Consider the following 19,824-nt stretch of genomic DNA (forward strand, 5'->3'; position numbering starts at 1 on the left):
GGAAGAATGGTTAAGTAAGGAGCACAAGGGTCCATAAAGTATACTTTTAGCATCCTAAAACCAGGTTGAACAAGTATATGAAAAATGTAGAGGCAGATGAACAGCAAAGAGCACACACAGTTTTTAATAATCTTGTACATTCATCTAAATTCTGAAAGAAATAAGTTTGAGATATCAAAGTATAAGCTTCAAATATAAGCTTCAAAACACTGGATTTTTTAAGATTATTTTATTTTTTAAGAAATACTCTCTCCCAGCCTATTTTTCCTATTTTCTTCTTAAAACACATTAATACTCTTAAGATCTATACGTTGCAGGGGATGTACAATCAACCACATAGTGTGGACAAAGATCAGTTCTGAGAACCAGTACAAATTCCTATGAGTGAAACAAATCTGATAGAGTATGAGTGGAAATTAGTTCCCCCACAGGTCTTGTACTAGCCTGCACAGCTGTGAATATTATTCTGTTTGAATTCTTTATCCCCTAAGTATTTATATAAAAACCCCAACTCATTACAAATAACTGTTAGCTAAATTCACAAGAACTCATAGAATACATTAGCCTACTCTCAGCATTCAGAGCTCTGTGTTAAATACTTGTCAGAGTGATACCACAGAGTTCAAAAGATGCTGAGTTGCGTTAATAAATTATTACAAAGATAAGATATTTGATACATACTTGTGTTTCCATCAGGAGCTGATGAGTCTAAATATGACATTATTATTGAAGTATTCAAATAACATTGTATGACAAAAACACAACACAAAATATATTAAGGCAACTAACACACTTTCCTGGAACAGAAACTATTTATAATATCCAGGATTAAAAAAAAAAAAAAAAAAAAAACCACAACCACAAAAATTGCCTTTCTAGAGAAGGCGCTTTTTTTTTCCTTTTTTTTTTTCTGCATCAAATATGTGCTAATCAGCAGTCCTAGCACTTTGGCCATTTTAGAAAACAGATGGTTGACAGACATTTAAGAGTAGAAAAATACAGAAAGGGAAAGCAGTGTATCTGAAAGTATTTTACATTTATACCTTCTAGGTACTGTCTGTTCATTTACTTTGTAGGCTTTCAATTCCAGGATCTGTTTGAATTTTCCTAGAGCTAAATTTTGTTTAGAAACACTACCTATTTCTCCATTCAATTCATTTAATCAAAAGCATTAAACAGATTGATCTACAAAAATATAAACATGGCAACACAGAAATTACGCATGTGCTCTCTATTAGCAGAGTCTCTAGCTTGGAGTTAGAAGTCTTGTTCAGTAACTGAGGAGAGCACCTCCGTTATACACCGTCGCTTTGGATTCACAGCAATATGCTGGAGAAGGATTTGATATCAACTACCACATCCTAAGTGAAATCATTTGACTTAACCACCCAGTTGGAAAATTCTCATGTTTTGCATTCCTTCGTTTTTTTTCCTGGGGCCCAATATTTAATTACCTATAGAAAGTGGATCAGCTTTAGCTGTATCCCAAAGTCCTCACCGAGGAAGTAGGATTTACGGGTCCATATCCTTGCTCCAAAACAGCGTGAGACGGGATTTGACAACTTACCTGCTATGTGAAAATGGTAACTACCTGGCTATTGGGAAACAGTGTCTAGCCAGAGCCAAAAATGTCTGGCTCCTGCCTGTCCCTTCTGTTATGCTTTATTTGGTAGTCATGATCTGAGGAGGCCTAAGACACTGGATCTGACTGGTGAGATAGGCAGGAGAAAGCCTTACTGAAAATGCCCCTGGGGTTAGGCGGGAGCTTGGGATTTGAGCGTCTCGCACAAGCAGGACGTAGGCAGTTCTGACATGCCCACTGGCAGGGACTATGTGGACTTAAGCATCACTGGGGCAACTACAGGGTAACAGCAGATAAGTAGGGGTTTTAAGGATCTTAGAAGCAGTTAAACACTGCTGAAAGAGAATGGAAATTAAAACCCTATGTGTGTAAGGTAATTTTTTAAACGGGACTTAGGTGTTTTTGAAAATATCACCCTGATAACTCAAAACTAAATTTAAATATACAGCGTAAATGCAACTGCATTTTTTTTGTCCTATAATATCATAAAAACTATTTTTTAAGAGATTACATGCTCGATTATACATTCCTTTACAGCAGCTTCATGGCGGGGAAACTCCAGCTGAATAAAGCTAATGTAATGGAGCAGAAAATCAAGCTCTCTGTCTAGTTGGGTCTAATCTCTAATTCACATTTCTAAAAAGTTAGAGAGATGCAGAAGTGGACCCAAAGATTAGGGGATATCAAATGTCCAGACTTTTGGTCCAAGCCAGTCAGAATGCTTCTTTTTCACTGAGTACCAACACTCCAAGGTTTAAACAGTCTGTCCTGGTTTAGCAAAGGCAACAACCTTGCACCTATTAGCAGTTAACCCATGAGACTGCCCATGCATTTAAGCACAAGTATACTATTAAGCACATAAATAGATGCTGTTTACTTTGCTAAAGCAGTGCCACAGTTTTAACATCTTGAAGGGCTGAACTTTCAAGACAACAAGGTTTACCAATTCTTATAAATATCCTCCAAAATATGACTTTTCGTAAATGTGTGACTGTTTTCAACTATGTTGACAACAGTACCATGTCCCCCGAAGTTATTTCAGAGTCCTGACTGTGTGTGGAGCTGATTCCAGTGTCAGAGTCTGTATCATTTATGTCCAGATTAGTCACTCTGTGAACAAAGTCAGGAACAGCAATGCTGTTACTGGAGATGCCGCTGCCCTTGGATGGCTCTTCATTTGATGGCAGCCTAGTTTCAGTGTTGTCTTTAACGTGTAGTAAATTAAATTCTTCCGTAAGAAGTTCATATTCTTTTTCCTTCTTTTGAAGCAGTGAGTCCCTGTATGTAAGTTCTTTCTGAATGCAGCTCAGGTATGAGTTGATTCTCAGACCATCTTTCATACTTTTTTCCAGCTCGTATTTTACACTTTCCAAATTTGAGTTTTCCAGTTCAGGATTAGCAGCTCCTTCTGTGCAAACATCATCTCCATTTTTTTCTGTGCATATACCGTGTACCTCTCTTTCAATTTCAGCACACAGCTTCTCTATCAATTGTTTGTGATGTTTCAGTCTCTCTTCAACCTGTAAAATTCCCTCGCTTTTGCTGAAATAGTCATGCATCTCTTTTTGATCATCTGGTCTACTCCCTTGCTGCTCCACCTCACTTGGATTGATCATTAAATAGGAGTCCTGCACATAGTTTTCTCCATCATTGGCCACACGATCTAGATGGAATTTTGCTTCACATTTTTCAATTTCCATATCTAATTCCTTCATTCTAAGGACTTGTTGGTGAATGGTATGATCTTGAGAAATGATCAGATGAATCAGTGTCTCCATATTATCTCTCTCTTGCTGAACACTGTCCTGTTTAAGCTTGGCCAGTTTCCGGAAAGTCTTCCTCACAATTTTCTTTTGCTTGTCTATTGGCAACATCTTCATGTAATTTGCTGGACTGAGCTCCCACTGTTTTTCTACATTTTGTACTACCTTAGCTTCAGCTGTCTTCCACAATGGAAATGAGAGGAAAGCATCTGACTTTACCAACACAAAATGCAAATTAGACTGCTCTTCCCCCCAGGCCTTCCAAAGTCTCAGAATCTTTGTCAAGGGAGGAAGTACTCGCTCTGAGCCTCTCCATTTTTCTACAATGCAGTAATCACTAGGTTTTCCAAAAAGGACCTTTTTCTCTCCAAATGTTGCCTGATGTTCCTCAAGCAGTGCTTGAATCACTTCTGCGCAAGTTGTGCGCTTTGTCAGGCCACATACAATCTTCTCTTCCTGGCAAACCCAAACCACAATCTCTCTTTCATTTGAAGCCATGTCCTTGTTGGGAGACCTGGAAAACAAGAAGAGACCAAATAGAAATTACATATCAATGGCACAGACTGTATGAATAATAACTATAATTCTGAAATGACTACCACATCGAAAAATTCCAGTATTATTGTACAAGACAATATACTTGTTTAAATTGCATGAAGAAATATCTTTGGATTAAGTAACAGAAGCACACACCCATTTCAGCTACTGCTTTACCATTATTACTAGTCCAGCTGAATGGGAATCTCACACAAAATGTCTTTTATTAAATTTAGGTTTTGTACACATAAGTGTGTATTAACAGTAAGTGATAAAGTTCAGCAATCTGCATTACATTTCTAGACTGTCCTAGGATAACATAACTTTCAGGTCTGTGTATCTGTTCTCATCACACAGACATTGTGCAAACATTTGTAAGCTCTTAATATCACCAAGGCTTCTGAAGGGAAGAATCATGCCTCCAAATATGCAGTGAACATAGATGGACTGAGAAAAGATGATTAAACATCACCCAAGTTAAAAGAACTTGATGACAGGATAAATCTATAGCTCTTTCGCCACACCTGCACCCACACAAGCATAAACAGTATTTTTTTCCGCTGTGATTTTTCACTAACAAGTCTCAAGAAATTTGTTGCTTTACCTGAAGTACCAAATAGCCTGAATTTGAGTGAGTTGTGAGAGAATACCAGCTGTGAGAGAATACATACATAGGTCTGTGTTTTATAACCTTTGTAATGACACAGAAATGCCAGAAAATGTAAAAAGTTGTCTGGTTTTTTTTAAATTTATTTATGAATTCCAATGAATGTGCTATTAACCTGACATTAATGGCTGGTACCCCCTTATACACTGAGATACCAAGCTTCGGGTGTCTAAGATCCCATTATGGTTACCGTAGCTGTCTAATCAATACAATCAGTGGAGCCTAGAGAGCAATTCAGCTCACTTTACAGTTCATTTCACAATTAACTCTTAAGTTTGTCCCCATCTGAGTAGCCCTATGCTGACTGAGTGGCCTTGTGGAACCTGTCCAAGATATTCTTGTCCTCTAGCCTCCACATGCATAATCTGCTGCTTGCCCAGACCTGGTGATTTGGCCTCTTGCCTAAAACGATAAAAAGATAAATTCCCTGAGGAAAAATGCATTTCTTTGGATTTTGTCGTATCACTTCCAGTTCATCTGAATGAATGAGATTTAACCCAGTCTGACAGAGAAAGCTTGAAAATGAAAATGGCAATTTGGACAAGATTCAAAGGGCTCAATATGGTGTTTGTTTCTATCTGGGACTACTTATTTGCAGTACTTTTCTAGTCTTCTAAGATGTAGTAGAAATTGAGTTTTACTTGGCTTAATTAGGGTTATACCCTATGATTATTAAAGCAATCCAACTTGTTTCTTTTTCTTAATTATTACACAACACAACAGACACAGTGCAGTCCAATAAATTGAACTATGATTGACTCAGCTCTAGGTGCCACTGTGACCAGGAGGCAATAATCCTCAAAAGACAGGAGACTGCAAATGAATACTAATAAAACCTACAAGAGTGAGTTTATTAGTATCATTGCACAGGAGAGCTCTGTCCAACTCCATTGCTCCAGGTCTTGGAACATTCCTCTGTAAAATCTGTGTTTTGGTGGATTACTCTGAGTAATGACATCATTTTCCCACTTCAATAGCTCCCTCTTACAGACCAGCGTTTTACAGTAATTATTTTTTAAAACTGGTGTTCAGAAGATTAATAATGTTTTCATAGACTACTTCTCAAAATAGGAAAGCCTATGTCACAGGCATAGAAAATGGCAAAATGGCACAAAACCCCAGAAATATTCAGGTTTAAAGGGGAGGGGGGCGAATGAAAGACGATACCCGATTAAATGGCATTACTGTTAAGTATATCACATGCTAAAAAGTCAGTATCTGCAAGTGGGTTTAGGTTTACAGAATACAGGATGCTATAGAAATATTTTTGCAGATTGGTAGTTAAATGAAACTTACATAAATAGATAATTGCAACGTAAGTCAGCTGTGACTGTAAAATAACTCAGTATTTGTTTTACACTGCAGATATAAAAAGAAAAAACAGATAAACTACAGTTACGTTATGTGTTAAGCATAAAACTATGCAAAATAAATTATCAAAAATACAGTGTTTCAAACCATGTTCACTAGTGATTCATAAATAATTGACCTAGAAATAAAAGTGTATTACCAGTCATTGAATTTCAGTTTAGAAAAGTACTGACAGAAAAACAAAAAAGGCATAAAAATGTAAGAAATAGCAGATTGGGACTTTAAGGCAGTAAATTCAGAGTATGTCTTTCCTGTTGTTTTTTTTGTAATCAATAAATATATTTCAGGAAATGAGTGTTATCTTAGTCTTTTAACATTCTTCTGAGAGTCTTGTACATTTTGTTCGCACATTGAAACTCTTCCTCTTTTTTTCCCCTCATTCTTGTTTTTGGTTGAATGCCATGTTTTCTCCTAGTCAATATTTTCCACGCGTAACAGATTATGTGAGTTAAGCAGAAGCTTACTGTCTCTTTTCCCCCTGGCTCCTTTAAAGCTTTCCTATGAAAACAGTTTTTCTCTGTGATATTAGTAAATCTTCAGATAAATTTGAAAAGCCCTATGTACCCCATAGTATTAGGATACTGATAAATACTTTTGCTATACCCATTTTTTACACGGACTTCCCACAGACTTCAGCAGGAGTTAAGCAAGCTTCTAATGGAAATGCATTGTTTATTGTAAAGCAATCTCTACAGGATCTCTCCAAACAATATGGATGTAAAATAACATTTTAAAATTACTATTTTCGATCATTTTGTAGCTGTTTATCACCCCCTGTTATTTTTTCAGTTATGATGCACCTGCCTACCCGGACTTTACATTGAGCTTTTTGGGGAAGAATTCTTCTTTACTTTGTCTACAGTGTATTTAACATACTGAAGTCCATAACTAAGAGTAGCACTGCACAAATGGATAATGTATGCACAGGCACGTACACAAAGAACTCAAGTAGCTTATACATGAAAATATATACTCAAATATATATATGCAAGTATAGCTTATGTAACATACAACTTGTAATCATATTGTCACCTTTTACAGAAAAGGAGAGGAAAAAAAAAGAAATCCTGAAGACTGCTGTAATTCTTAGATCAAAACAGAACTGTAAAGTGCAAATTCTTTCATTATATTTTCCATGTGTTCATCACAACATATATTATCTTCATTTGTATTCAGTAGCCTCATTAAATTTTTGATCTTTCTTTTTAATCAAAAAGAATTAGCAAGTCATTTATAATCTTACAGTGCCATGGAATTCTAATATCTTCTAAAAAATCAGAAGTGTTCCTGATTATCTTTCACTAAAAAATGGTAAAGTGATGTGGCCTACCATGGACCTTTTAAGTAAAATTTATTGTATTATTCTTTAATCATAGTTAATTCAGGTAGTGCCAAACAAAAATAAAGCTTCAGCGTGTCAGTCATATCATAACCATTATTAAAGACTTGCTTTCAGGATGCAAGAAGATGCTAATATTAGGAAATGTCTTTTGTTAAGCTGTGCTTTACTCATAGAAAGGCAAGAGCAGATTCTGCATATACAAAGTGGAATTCATCTCACTTAGGCATCCGAAAGTTAAGATTTCTGTATAAATTCACCATCAAAGTTCCTCTTTGTCATGAGAGGAGAATGGACCTCCAAGGAGAGTCACCAGAGCCTAAACCATCTATGATCATTAGGATAAATCCTCAAATAAAGGTATTTCTCTCTTTCATTAGCTACAAGAGACCTATGTGGCCACCTTCAACTAAATAGCTCATTTTCAGGTAGGTAAATACAGGTGAGAGTATCCAATCAGATTCAGGTTTATTGTCCAAGAGAAATGTAGCAAGAATGGTTCAGACAGCAGTAGATTTAATAAAAATAACTAAACATGGGACCTACACATTATGACTTCATAGCTTAGTTTAGATGCTGACTATTCCATTTGCTGTTCTATTTATTACTCTTATTTACAAGGAAATTCATTAAGACATTTCAATGCTAAGGAAGATGTAATGCAGTTTGTAACTGCTTGTCTGGAATAAAAGCTTGTTATTCACAGAGGTTTGGGTTTTTTTCTGAGATGCAATAGTAAAAATCACAATATTCAGCAATAAGATCTGCTTTTAGACAGTCATTTTAATGAAGAGGCAAGCTTCTCATATTTACTGGTTCCTTGGCCTTCACATCCTGCAGTTTTGTAAAGGAAACAAAAGAAGTATCATTTTTTAATAACCTATCAATTAATGAATCTGTAATAGCTAAGGTGTTTTTCCAGTTTAAATGTTTGGCTTTCTTGAAAAACAGTTTTGGTAGCAACTTCTTCAAAACAAGCTAGGCAACTACTTAAGCTTTTTCAAAATTTCCTGCTGTTGCTGTAAACAGGCTTTAAAGCTTTCAGGTCTGCCTTGAACTCTGTTTCTTTGAATTAATCACTGAAGTGTTCTACTTACCCATCTATGATTTTAAAGCCTTGATGATAACAACAACTGGCAAGTCTATCTTTTCTTGCAAAGTCACTTGTTGCTCAGAAACAGATGGGAATTTAAGCTTAAGAATGGTCAAAAGTACATTTCCAGTCTTGTTTGTTTGTTTTGATTGCTAGTTTCATGCCTTCTGCTCTTTGCTTCCCTTCATCATGACCCAAAAAAACATTCTAATCATGCTAGAGACCTCACACAAAGTCTTGATTGTGTCAGCCCAAGCTGATTGTTACATGTCAGATAGACACTTCATTAATTTATTATTCAGGCCTAGGGGAAGAAAGGTAATACATTCCAGCAATGTACAGACAAAACAAAAACATGGACGTATGTTGCACAAAGTCAAAATATGAGATAGCTTAAATGCTGGAAGCAGCACTTTTGATATTCACTAACTTTAAGGGATGTCCGGCACAAAAACATACATTTCAAACACATAATTCTTTGCCTTCCTGAAAATTTTAACATTCTTCCTAAATATGCAATATATAGCTTTATAAGCAAACATGCCAAACAAATAAAGGGATCCCCCTACTTTTTAGAATTTCACCTTTATGCCTACAAGATGCTCATTTTTCCTTACTAATTTCAGCAAACATTCTGTTGGGACTAGATCATTTATGTATCATCTTGTTATCAGTTTAATACAGTGTTTCTGATATATTGTTGACACTAAAAGGTAATTTTGTCTTTCTTGAGAAAAAAAAACATAGATAAAACTCTTTTGTCCCTTCACTGTAATAAATTCTTTGTAGACCTTTGCAGAAAAATAGAATGGAATTCCTTTCTCAACATTACCATATTTCTTGACGTACCCACCCCAAGGAAAAACCAGACTGAGTAACTAAAAAATACCTAGGTAATTGCTAGAAATTTCACAGCCAGGACATTTTTGTGAACCCCTTGCTAGTTTAAAGCTTTACTAATTTTAATTCAACATGAACAATTGAACCAATTTCAAGTCAATGTGAGCAACCAACTGAAAGGTTTTTGTCTTAGGAAAGGGATTCAAAACTTGAGATTATATTTATGATCAAAAATTGTATTAGTTGTCTCCTCCCAGAGATTGAAATAAATTATACGGAATAAAAAATCTGCAGGGGAAAATAAATGGCACACAAAGTAATACATTAATTCTTTGCTTGAAAATATATACAACTTAATAATTTATAAATTTGCCATCAAAGAGTTCATGCTGGAAAGCCATTTGTGTGAAATAGCTTAGTCACTTTTTCACCAGCTCATTGGGGAAATCATGTTTTATAATCTCCTTTTTCAGAGATGGAAGAGCTTATACTCATTATGTATGAATTAAATTGCTGTTAATCAGATGTCATACAGTTGTATCTGTTAGTACAAATGTTTGTGGGTTGGAATACTCTTGTGCTTCTTAGTGTAATAATGTCACCTTTTGTTCTTTCATCATTGTATTTGCAAGTGGCACATAATCTGTAATTATTTATTCTTTATGTCAGAAGGATTGTTTCTAGTATTATGCTGCAGATGATAAAACTAATTTAGTCCATTTTAGTGTAGAAAATGAATGAAATTTTGTATTTTTGAGATCTTTTCTTCTCTTCATCTATTTTTTCTCTTTGATGCCGTGCTGGCATAAATACATTCCAGCATACAGAAAACCCAGAAAGCCACATGACACAACTGCCATTTGCAATGCAAAAAAGCAACGGAACAATAATTTATAAACAGCTTTCTATTGACAGTATAAACCCTCTCAATAGCACATTTGAACATACAGTCTAATCTTCAGTCAATCGGACGATAACCGTGGTTTCGGGTTGACTGGCTGCCGTGATGGGGTCCTCCGCTGGCCAGAGCTCTCAGGTAGGTATGCTGTTGTCACAACCTCCCCAGAGTAAGACCAAAGCTAAACTCCTAAGAAACAAACCCCTACATTATGTCAAGATACCGCCCAGAGCAATTCACTTCTTCAATGGAGAAACCAAAAGTGGCTAAGTGACAGAACAGGGGAAAAAAAGGCTTTAAGAGACAACCCGCCTGCTGCCTACAGCATCCTTGCAGTGAAGTCCTTGCCTAGAGCTTCGGTGTCTGCCATCTCAGGGATTCCCTGGAGAGCACTAAGAAACACAAAACTTTCAGGCAGACCCAGGCAGGTGCTCCCTGCACCTCTCAGCAGGCTCTCCCTTCTTTCTCGAGCTGTAAACTCCCAGCTCCTCACCGAGACGTTCTTGCCTCCTCTCTACCTGCCACACTGCATGGTGGGGAACGATCCCCCAGCCAAGCAGGCTCAACCGCTGAGCCACTTGCTCTCTTTTGAAAATGCTGTGACACAGTGGCATAAAACATCCTAAGAAAACAAGAGACATCTGCCACAAAACCATTTAATAATCCCGTGTTTTCAAGGGGGTGGTCTTTCAGCATGCTGCTGGGGCACGCAAATCTGCCCACCTGGATTTTGGCAAGTGTGTATTTGTGCTACGGTCTTCTCTTTGTTCTGCACCCAAAAATGTTTCTTCCATGTGCAAGGGCCCAGAGAACACATGCCTTGTTTAAGCACTTGCTAATAACCTTATTATCTCTGTGTCTCAGATCCCAGCCATAACTACCTATTAAAGAAATTTGATGGCTTTTAATTATACTTCCTTGCTGGAAATAAGAAGAGGCCAATATTACAGGGATACCTACCTGATACAAACAACCTGCATTTGTAGCATAGGATATATGCTAAATGTCATTTGAGAGCTTCTGATACCAGTGACATTTACATGTCAGGGTATATAAGGGCTAATTATTTTATCAGTCACCACATTCCATTTAGAAAGTATAATATTGCTTTTATTATTTATTTTTCAAAATCTCAGCATATTACCATATATATATCTCTCTCAATAAAAGCATATGAGACAGTGGGTGATCATTCTGAAAGAAAAGAACAAAACATATTTTGGCTCTGTGGGATTTTTATCTGTGAAATTTGCAAAAAAGTAAAGCTATTGGTGCCATGTGTTGCAGCCCTCGCTTGGAAGAAACTCTAACTTAATTTGATCCAAACAGATTTTTGACAGTGATTTTAACATTAAAGCTATAAAGAAAACACAGCTCATATGAAAGCTAAGGTCAGAAGTATTTCAACCTTTCAGGTACAAATGGATCATATTAGAAGTTCATACTAAGTTTATTCAGACTATCCACATTTAATCCACCTTTTTTCTCAACTTTCTGTCACCTTCTGTAAAGTCATTCAAAAAGCAATAAAGGCCAAATCTTATACTCGGTATGCCTCCTGCCTAAGTAGATTACATGATTCTGAGTTTCCTAAGGGCAGCAATGAGGAAGTATCTACTCTCTCACCACCCAATGAAGCTGGAACTAGTCCAAAGCCTTAGGGATTCAAGACAGCTTATTAACTAAGTGCATTCTCATTCCCCTTCACCTATCCCTAAAAAACAGTATTAATGGAGGCACATATTAACGTCCATATCACGTAGGAGATAAAAATTCCATACATGACGTGTCAGGAACTTGGTCCTTCTTCCCTTCTGCATCACACGAAAGTCAGGGCAATGTCTAGCTAAAAAGTATAGCAAGGTAGGACTGGTACTTTAAGTATGATAAGAATAAAAACCATCGGTATAGACAGTCAGAGTAGTCCCAATGCTGCAGGAAGACTTGGAAAGAACACCATAGAATTCGTGAAAACAAAATAATTCTTTCAAAGCAATAACTTAAATTTCTCTCTACCATCTGTTTCTGTATCCATTCAATGGTACTCTGTGATAAAGCTTCCTCCTTTACAGAAATGTACATATGCATTTATTAAAAATAAAATAAAATTAGGCATCTAGATATTCATGTGACTTTTTCAAACATACACATGTACACAGTAGTTTGGATCTTCTAACTGAAATATTTCATATATTTGAAACAAGAAAACAATTTAAACAAAGGCTGTTTTAACTAGCTATGCACAACACACTTCCCCTAGTATAAGTTTATGTTCTTTTTGTAATTCCTTTTTAAATGCATAAATTTTTAACTCAGCAAGATTCCCATACTGTCAGGAAGCCTTGATGAAACATTTTAATTAGCAACAGCTGTTGAAAGTTATGTCCTACATCAATTATCATTTATGCACTTAAAAACTACAACTAGTTCCTTAATCCTTTCTGCAGAGGAACGCCATCACCTCAGTTAGCTACTGTACAAAAATGCATACATTATAATTCAGCAATGATATATGGTTGAAATTTCTGTTCATCCAATCATTTTATATTAGTGTTCTATGACAAATTTCAGTTAAATAATTTTGGATTGGAATGGGTTAGTACTACTCTGTCATAGAATAACATGAAAGATATGATAGTTTTTAAAAAAATAATTCTCTAAGATAATTATTTTATTGCAAATAAGTCATTCACACCAGAGTTCTTGCTGACTTGCAATGTCAGACTTCAGTAAAAATCCCATGGGAACTTACTTGTGCGCTTCATTCTAATAACTGTACTGCTTGGACACAGGTACCTGAACAGGGACCAATATTTAAGAAAAATAAAATGGAAAAACCCTTGACAGTACTTAAAACAGATGTAAAAGAAATAAAAGCAACCAACAAAAAGAACCAAGAAGGAATGACAGTAATAATTCTATCATCTGGTAAGTAGATGGATAGCAGAGTTTGTACTATGTAGAAAATAAGCCAAGAAATTGCACTAACACAGAATGTTGCACTGACAGAAAGAAAGAAATAAAAGACATTTTAAGAGGAAAGATACACCTTGCTCACTAGATAAGAGCGATAGTTATGGTGGATTATCCTGAACAGTGCCCTGCCCCCCATTTAACAACGACATAACTCTGCGTCATTGCTCCGGTGGCCGATACTGTTTTGCAAAATCTCATTTGCAAAGTCCGAGTGCAGATTTTCAGCAAAGGTGACCAAAAGGCTACCAAGTCCTCCCCTTCGCTTATTAGCTCTGCCCTATACAATGTTTACGCTCCCAGTCACTTAACCTACAGACCAGTGCAGAGGCTGCAGTCTCCAGTCAGACGAAGACTGCGTCAGCCCCGGCCTCTTCCCGTCTTACCTCTGAAATTATTCCTCTCCCCCTAAGGGTACACATTCTCTATAAATTACATCTATGCTTTAAATCTGCCTTCCTGTCAGACAAATCATCATTCCCCCATTGTATATTCAAAGTCATAAGGTTGGTAAGTGGATATTAGTCAAAAAAACGTTTGGAATCGCTTTGAGTAACATCAACAAGTGGGCTGTGTACACAAAGCGTCATGAGAGGTAACACGTTCATCGTATCAGGTCTGTGTTTGTGGTGGCCTGACACAGTGGAGGTTTGAGAACAGAGGAGAGCTAGCTGTCCACCAAAATATTTTCCAAGATGAGCAACAATAACATTAACAATTTGCTTTACTGGGAAAACATGCTTTGATGTGTATATTGCAACTGCTACTGAGGAAGCAGCTGTGATACACGAACGGAAGATCCAGGAAAAACTCCAGAGCCAAAACAAACACTGACATATTCAGTGGTAGTAATTCTTCAGACCACGATGGGGGGGAATGGGAAGATGGGCATTTGCAAATTCCTCAGTGTTAGTAAGCAACATGCAAAGTTTAGGAATATCAACATAGCAAATGCTACATCTTGATTTTGGCCAGTGCGTAGTTCTCACTAGTTGACAAATAAAGATGCCACCGGTACTTTTTATCTACCACAAGAATTTTGCTACATTGCAAAAATACAATCCTCTATATTGTTCTTGTGTCTATTTAAGTGCCTATGCATATTTAAGCACTGGTAACACTATATGAGCTTTATGGGGCTCCTATTAATAACGTACAGAACATGTCTAAAATTCCATCACTTTCAATAATACAGAGGAAGCAGAATCATTTATAGCTCATTTAGAACATAGGCTTCTAAACGATAAAGTTAGAGCTGCTATTACAGCTAATAGAAATTTGGTTTATCTGACTTCTCCCACTAGAATTTTTATAACTGCCTTTTAGAAGCACCCTGGTTGTTTATGAGCTTTTGAGATCAAAGAAGTGAGGGGAATTCCAAGGGTTGAAAGCACAATTTGTGGTGGTGGTGGTGGTGTTCTATGAAATTCAGTTCAGCTTTTGTTGAAAGGCAAACGTATACTAGTTTTCTCCCCTGGGTTTGTTGACATCTTGCCCAGTGAAGAAATAAACACAAAGCATTCTGAGGTTGGGGCTGGACTGCCAAAACTTGAACAAAGCACACTATACATAGACCAGTGATAGTAAGGTAAGTTGCATAGAGGAGCAACATACAGACAAGGAAATAATAAGATTTCATGCCACCTTCCCAATAGTCCCTGGGCTAAAGAAGCTGGGATGGCTGCCTTCTCATAAACCCTTATACACAGTGAGTGGCTTAAACAGTTCAGGGTACCTCTTCTCTACTCCTGGTAGTACCGCGCGAGGCAGATGCTAACCTCATTCACAAGGAAAGGAAAGAAAGTCCAGATGGACTTGGCTTCTTTTCACCAATCCTCAAGCTGAACTCAGGCTCAGCAAAGCATTTCTTCCTTATAGTCTTTTCCTGGTGGCTACCTACTGTAACTACTTCTGTAGCTGCTCTAGCAGCAACCTGTGGCGAATTTCAGAGTTCGGACACTGTGCTTCCGGATTCTGAAAAGGAACATTGTAGGAATCAGTATTTTTATCTTCTGTTTTTTAAACACCCCAACACTCCCCAGACCCATCCACCAAATATATAAAATTATTTACAAGATAACTACCTCAGGAAAGTGATCATCCTAAATACTATTTTTATGGCTATATCTAGTCTTATAGGTTTGCAACTGTATGACTTAAAATATCATTAAGTAATTTAGGCAATCTGATGTCCAGCTGACATTCGCATCTCATTGCTTGTGCCAGATATGCTGGTTTAACCAAAAGTTTCCAGCTTGATAAACTGACAGCAACCTAACCTGGGGTGGAAAAAAAAAAGAAAAAAGAAAAAAGAAAAAAGAAAAAAAAAAAAATTTAAAAAAAAAAAAGAAAAGGGGAAAAAAAAAAAAAAAAAATTTTTTTTTGTTTTTTGAGTAGTGCTCCCTGAGTTGGGTTCTGTGGTGTCAGGTGAGAATAGTATCAGTGCACAGGAAATGGGAGAGTGGCCAGGAGCCTGGAAAGGGGGCTTAGGACTGCCCTTTGTGCAACAGCAAGCCTTTATATCTATCTGTTCAGCCATCTCATCAAACATCACCCTTTCTTAACTTTTTGACATCTAATGATTTTTCAAAAGAGCTTTTTTTGTATATCCTAAAACCTAGTTAGAGTATCTCTTTACAGTTTGCCAGGAGTGAGAAAGGCAGGATGGGCTTTAATTTTCTTCTGTATTTATTGCTATAAATTTTGCAGAGCAAACCACCCCACTTTGAAATTATACGGTATGAGCTTCCCTATTTCATTTGCTTTCATTAAATTATATTGAAGATGTCACCTCAAAAGGGGTTCTATCAAGACCTCATTTACAATCAATTCTTTTTTTTTTTCCCAATTTCTCTCTCAAACTTTCTGAAAGATAATTCAGTGACAAATGTGTTCCATTACTTACAGTATTTGAAGAGCTGAAAGGAAAAAAGATGAGATGATGAAGTGGACTCTTACATAACTCTTCACTCTCAAGAGCTAAATTAAGTACTAGATACATAATTATGCTAACAAGAAGAGTGGACATAAATTTAAAAAAAAAGAAACCTGAAGCATTTTAGTGTCCATTGACAATCTGAGAGATTTGTGCAGCTTATGCTTTCAAGTAATTTTCTAAAATTGCTTATCAATGAATGCTTCAATATGTAGTTAGTCAGACACAGGCTGATAGGGTCTCTGAAATATCATCACATCCTCCCTGAAGAAGCTACTGAACAAATGAAATAAATTGTTAACCTTACCAACTGTGCTCTGCCCTGGCAAGGGATATGCTAAAGAGGGCACAGGAGCTTGCAAAACTAGTTCTAGCCAGCTGGGGAATAGGGAGAGGGAAGGCAAGAAGGAGGAATTGCTGTCTGGAAGCAAGGTTAATGCTGGATCATAAAGATCAAGAGCAATGGGAAATTCACTGGATTAACGTAAAGAAGAAAGCGTAGGCAAAAGAGAGTTACAGAGAACAGCATCCAGCAGCAGACACACACAATTTTTAGCTGTGAGAAGATGAAGGAATCTGACTACAGCGGAAAGACATTCCATGATTCAGATAAAAAGCCATGTGAAACCTAAAATATTTGAATGATCATGACTTAAGCTGCAAACCTGTTGTAGAACAGAGCTAATGAGTACAGATAATGAGTTTCCAGCTGGGGCCACCTGAAGAGTCTCATAGCCATGTCAGTTGGCCATCATATCCCTCCCACTCGAACTGAGCTGCTTGAGCTGACCTCCAAACCATATGAGTCATGGTGAATTAGACCATAAAGGCCTTGTTAAACCATCTAAGATAACCCACCTGAATGTGACTGAACAGTTTAGGAAGAAATCATTCAAAAATTTGATGCAGCTGAAAAGATGGTAACCCATGGCAAAAGATTTGTGATGAACAGTGGGAGCAGGTGTGGGCCAAAAACCAGCAGTGGGCACAGCTGAAGCCAAACAAGCCCAGGTGTCTGTGGCTAAAGACCAAGGCAGGCCCAAGAAATAATGGGGCTAGTTTTATGAGACACATCTACAGCAGGACGGTGATTATCCCAAGAGGGCTGTGACACCAGAAAGACACTGCAAACTACTTGTTGTCTTTAGTTCACGGAAAGCCAGACTGAGTCAACATTCAAATTAATCCAATGTTTCTTTATTTCATACATCCAAATGTCTTTGCAGGTGGGGATCCTTTCAACATATGAGCAACTCAGATGACTTCATAGCTCAGGGAGGATAAAAAGGCAGTTTACTTCTAACAAGGCACTTCGTAAGCTGAATGGATACCACAGTGACAGCTGAATGAAGGCATTCTTCCTTCTGCCATGCGAACAACTCTGTGATGTTTGGAGAAATGTACATATTTAGCATTCTTCCGTGACACGTTCACATTCTGTTTGTCACTTCTGCCTTTTAAAGAACCCTGGTGTGTACCGAGTTTTGTAATACGTAGGTACATGTGTATGCAATCTACAGAAGTGGCTATTTTGGCACATTGTTTATATATACGATGATTTGGCAGTTGTAATGTATTTTACTGTATGTTAGATGTAGATGATACAGGTTAGATCTATAATAAGATATGTGACAGTATCTCTTATGTGCTATAGCTATGCATTACATGATCACATACAACACAAGCTGTCATATATGCATGTATATACTGAAAATGTGCCTACCACACACAAGCGCTTTAGCAGGAAGAAATATGCTTAAGTTGCAGTCAAGAGCTCAAAAATTTTAAGCATTGGAGTTAAAGTTTTCCATGCTACTTTGTTCAACAAAAATGAATTTGATTCAGTGTATCCGTAGCGAGGCGCATTCTCTCCGCTACATTGGACCCCTGCCTCACCTGAATGCATACAGTAGACAATATTCAGTTTTGCAGAACCACAGAAGGTACTGAGATATTGCAGACACTGAGTGTTAAAACTTTCAGGTGTCTTCCCCACTGCTGAAATTCATAATCGCCTCTTGGACACCTAAACTTCCACAAAAAGTGCTACAGAAGAGTTCAACTCCAAACAATGGGATTTGCTGAAACCAACAAGTTCAGCAGGAGCTGACCTAAAGTAGGCAGAAACATGAACAGAAAGGTAGGACTTAAGTCTGTTAGACTACATTCAGGTGTTCACTGATTAAAAAATACAATATTAATTAAAATAGCAACCAAAAGCCTGATCCCCCTTCTCCCACTGAAGCCTTCAACACAAATCCTTGTCTTTCTCTGGGTTGCCGTAACTCATATGAACCAGGACAAAATGGAACAGCTGCAATGGGAAATACTGAGAGAATTTCAGTTTAAAACAACTTGACAGGACTTTCCTGACAGATACTTGTTGAGGACACCAGTGTGGGCATCTCACAGGCGTGTTCTGCCCAGCGGCGTGCCTGGCTGCACTTTGTGTGGTGTTGCACATGCTCGGAGCAGGGCTATTGGACGGGACTTCGTGGTTGAAAAAAGCTGAAAGACTGCCGCCACCTTAATTTTGGAAAGGTGTGAGGAAGGCACATAACTGCAGGGTTTTCAGGACTGATATAAGACAGGATAGGAGTGTAGGTGGCTGGGGAGTGCTGCCAGTCAACATGTTACTACCTCAGGATTTTGTCATAATTTTGTGAACATCAGAAGATCTTAAAGCTTGTCTTAGGTGACCACAGTGACATTTAGGTACCAAAGTGTCCTTCAAAAATCTAGCTGTTATTACTTACGTTTGTTCAGTATGTGTCCATTTTATATCTTCTCTCCTATGTACAGTAGTACTCTTTATAGAAGACACATTTCTTAATTTAATCTTTTCCTATATGCCTTTTGTCACCAGATATTCAATTGCTTCACAAGCTGACACATTACTGAATTTATCTCCGCATAGTCTTGTAGGGAGAGAACTCCCTTTTACAAACCAAAGCTCAAAAAGATTTAGGCCAAAGCTATCCACTTGTTTAAGTTCCCACTCTGGCTAATCAAAATGATATCTACAGAGATGTCCAAAGCAGGACATCCATAAACTTCCTTTCCTCAGCCCTTGTGCAAAACAGATTACAGGACATTGAATTAGCAAATGAGGAACACGCAGTGAGCAACCACGTTTGTAAACTGCGGTTTATGTGACTTGCCCAGCATCACATAGAAATTTTGTGGCAGGGACAGAGAAGACATCCATGCTATTAGGATGGTTCTCCCTTAATAATACATTACCCACCTGTAATTCACCTCTCTCCATTCACTATTCCCTTTTTAATTTCTAAAATGAGTGGTACAAAAGATGGTTAATTAGGTGCTCTACAAAGTCTGAGCATGCTCCGTGGAGACCTTCCCTTTGAAAGTGATTGGGGTGGAGCTCATGTCATCTACCTTAAGCTATTTAAAATGTAAATGTGTAGTCAAAGATAATTTTCTGACCTTCCTCTGTAATCAGTGGCATAAGATAGGCACCTCCAAAAGGGTGACTAATCCCATACTGAAAGCCTGTCTAAGGCTGAATGAATTGCCCTCTGGAAGTGTTTAGATGTATCCATTAACTACAAAGAGTACCTAGATGACTAGATACCTAAATTTTCAATGGCTCAAGTTGAGTAAGATGAAGCTTCACTTCTGTGTTTTACTGTGTACCTGAATCCTATGAACAGTATGAGTGTCAGTAAAAGTAAGTACTGTGACCATCCACAACTGCAGTTCCAAAAATAACTCAGATATTTGTCTGACACCTGTAGTGGCCTTCATGGGTAAACAAACATGATTAGTTATCTGTCTAGACCTTAAAGTACCAGAAGTCTGGGAA

General features: G+C 37.4%; 1 protein-coding gene across 1 annotated transcript; it reads right to left on the reverse strand.

The window, feature by feature from the left end:
* Nucleotides 1–2,583: 2,583 nt before the first annotated feature.
* RASSF9 (Ras association (RalGDS/AF-6) domain family (N-terminal) member 9) lies at nt 2,584–3,843 on the reverse strand. Its single transcript, XM_010561840.1, has one exon. The coding sequence runs from the start codon at nt 3,841–3,843 to the stop codon at nt 2,584–2,586; it is 1,260 nt and encodes a 419-aa protein (XP_010560142.1).
* Between the last annotated feature and the right edge of the window lie 15,981 nt (nt 3,844–19,824).

The sequence above is a fragment of the Haliaeetus leucocephalus genome, unplaced genomic scaffold, assembly GCF_000737465.1.
Source record: "Haliaeetus leucocephalus isolate CR32 unplaced genomic scaffold, Haliaeetus_leucocephalus-4.0 Scaffold151, whole genome shotgun sequence".
NCBI lineage: Eukaryota > Metazoa > Chordata > Aves > Accipitriformes > Accipitridae > Haliaeetus > Haliaeetus leucocephalus.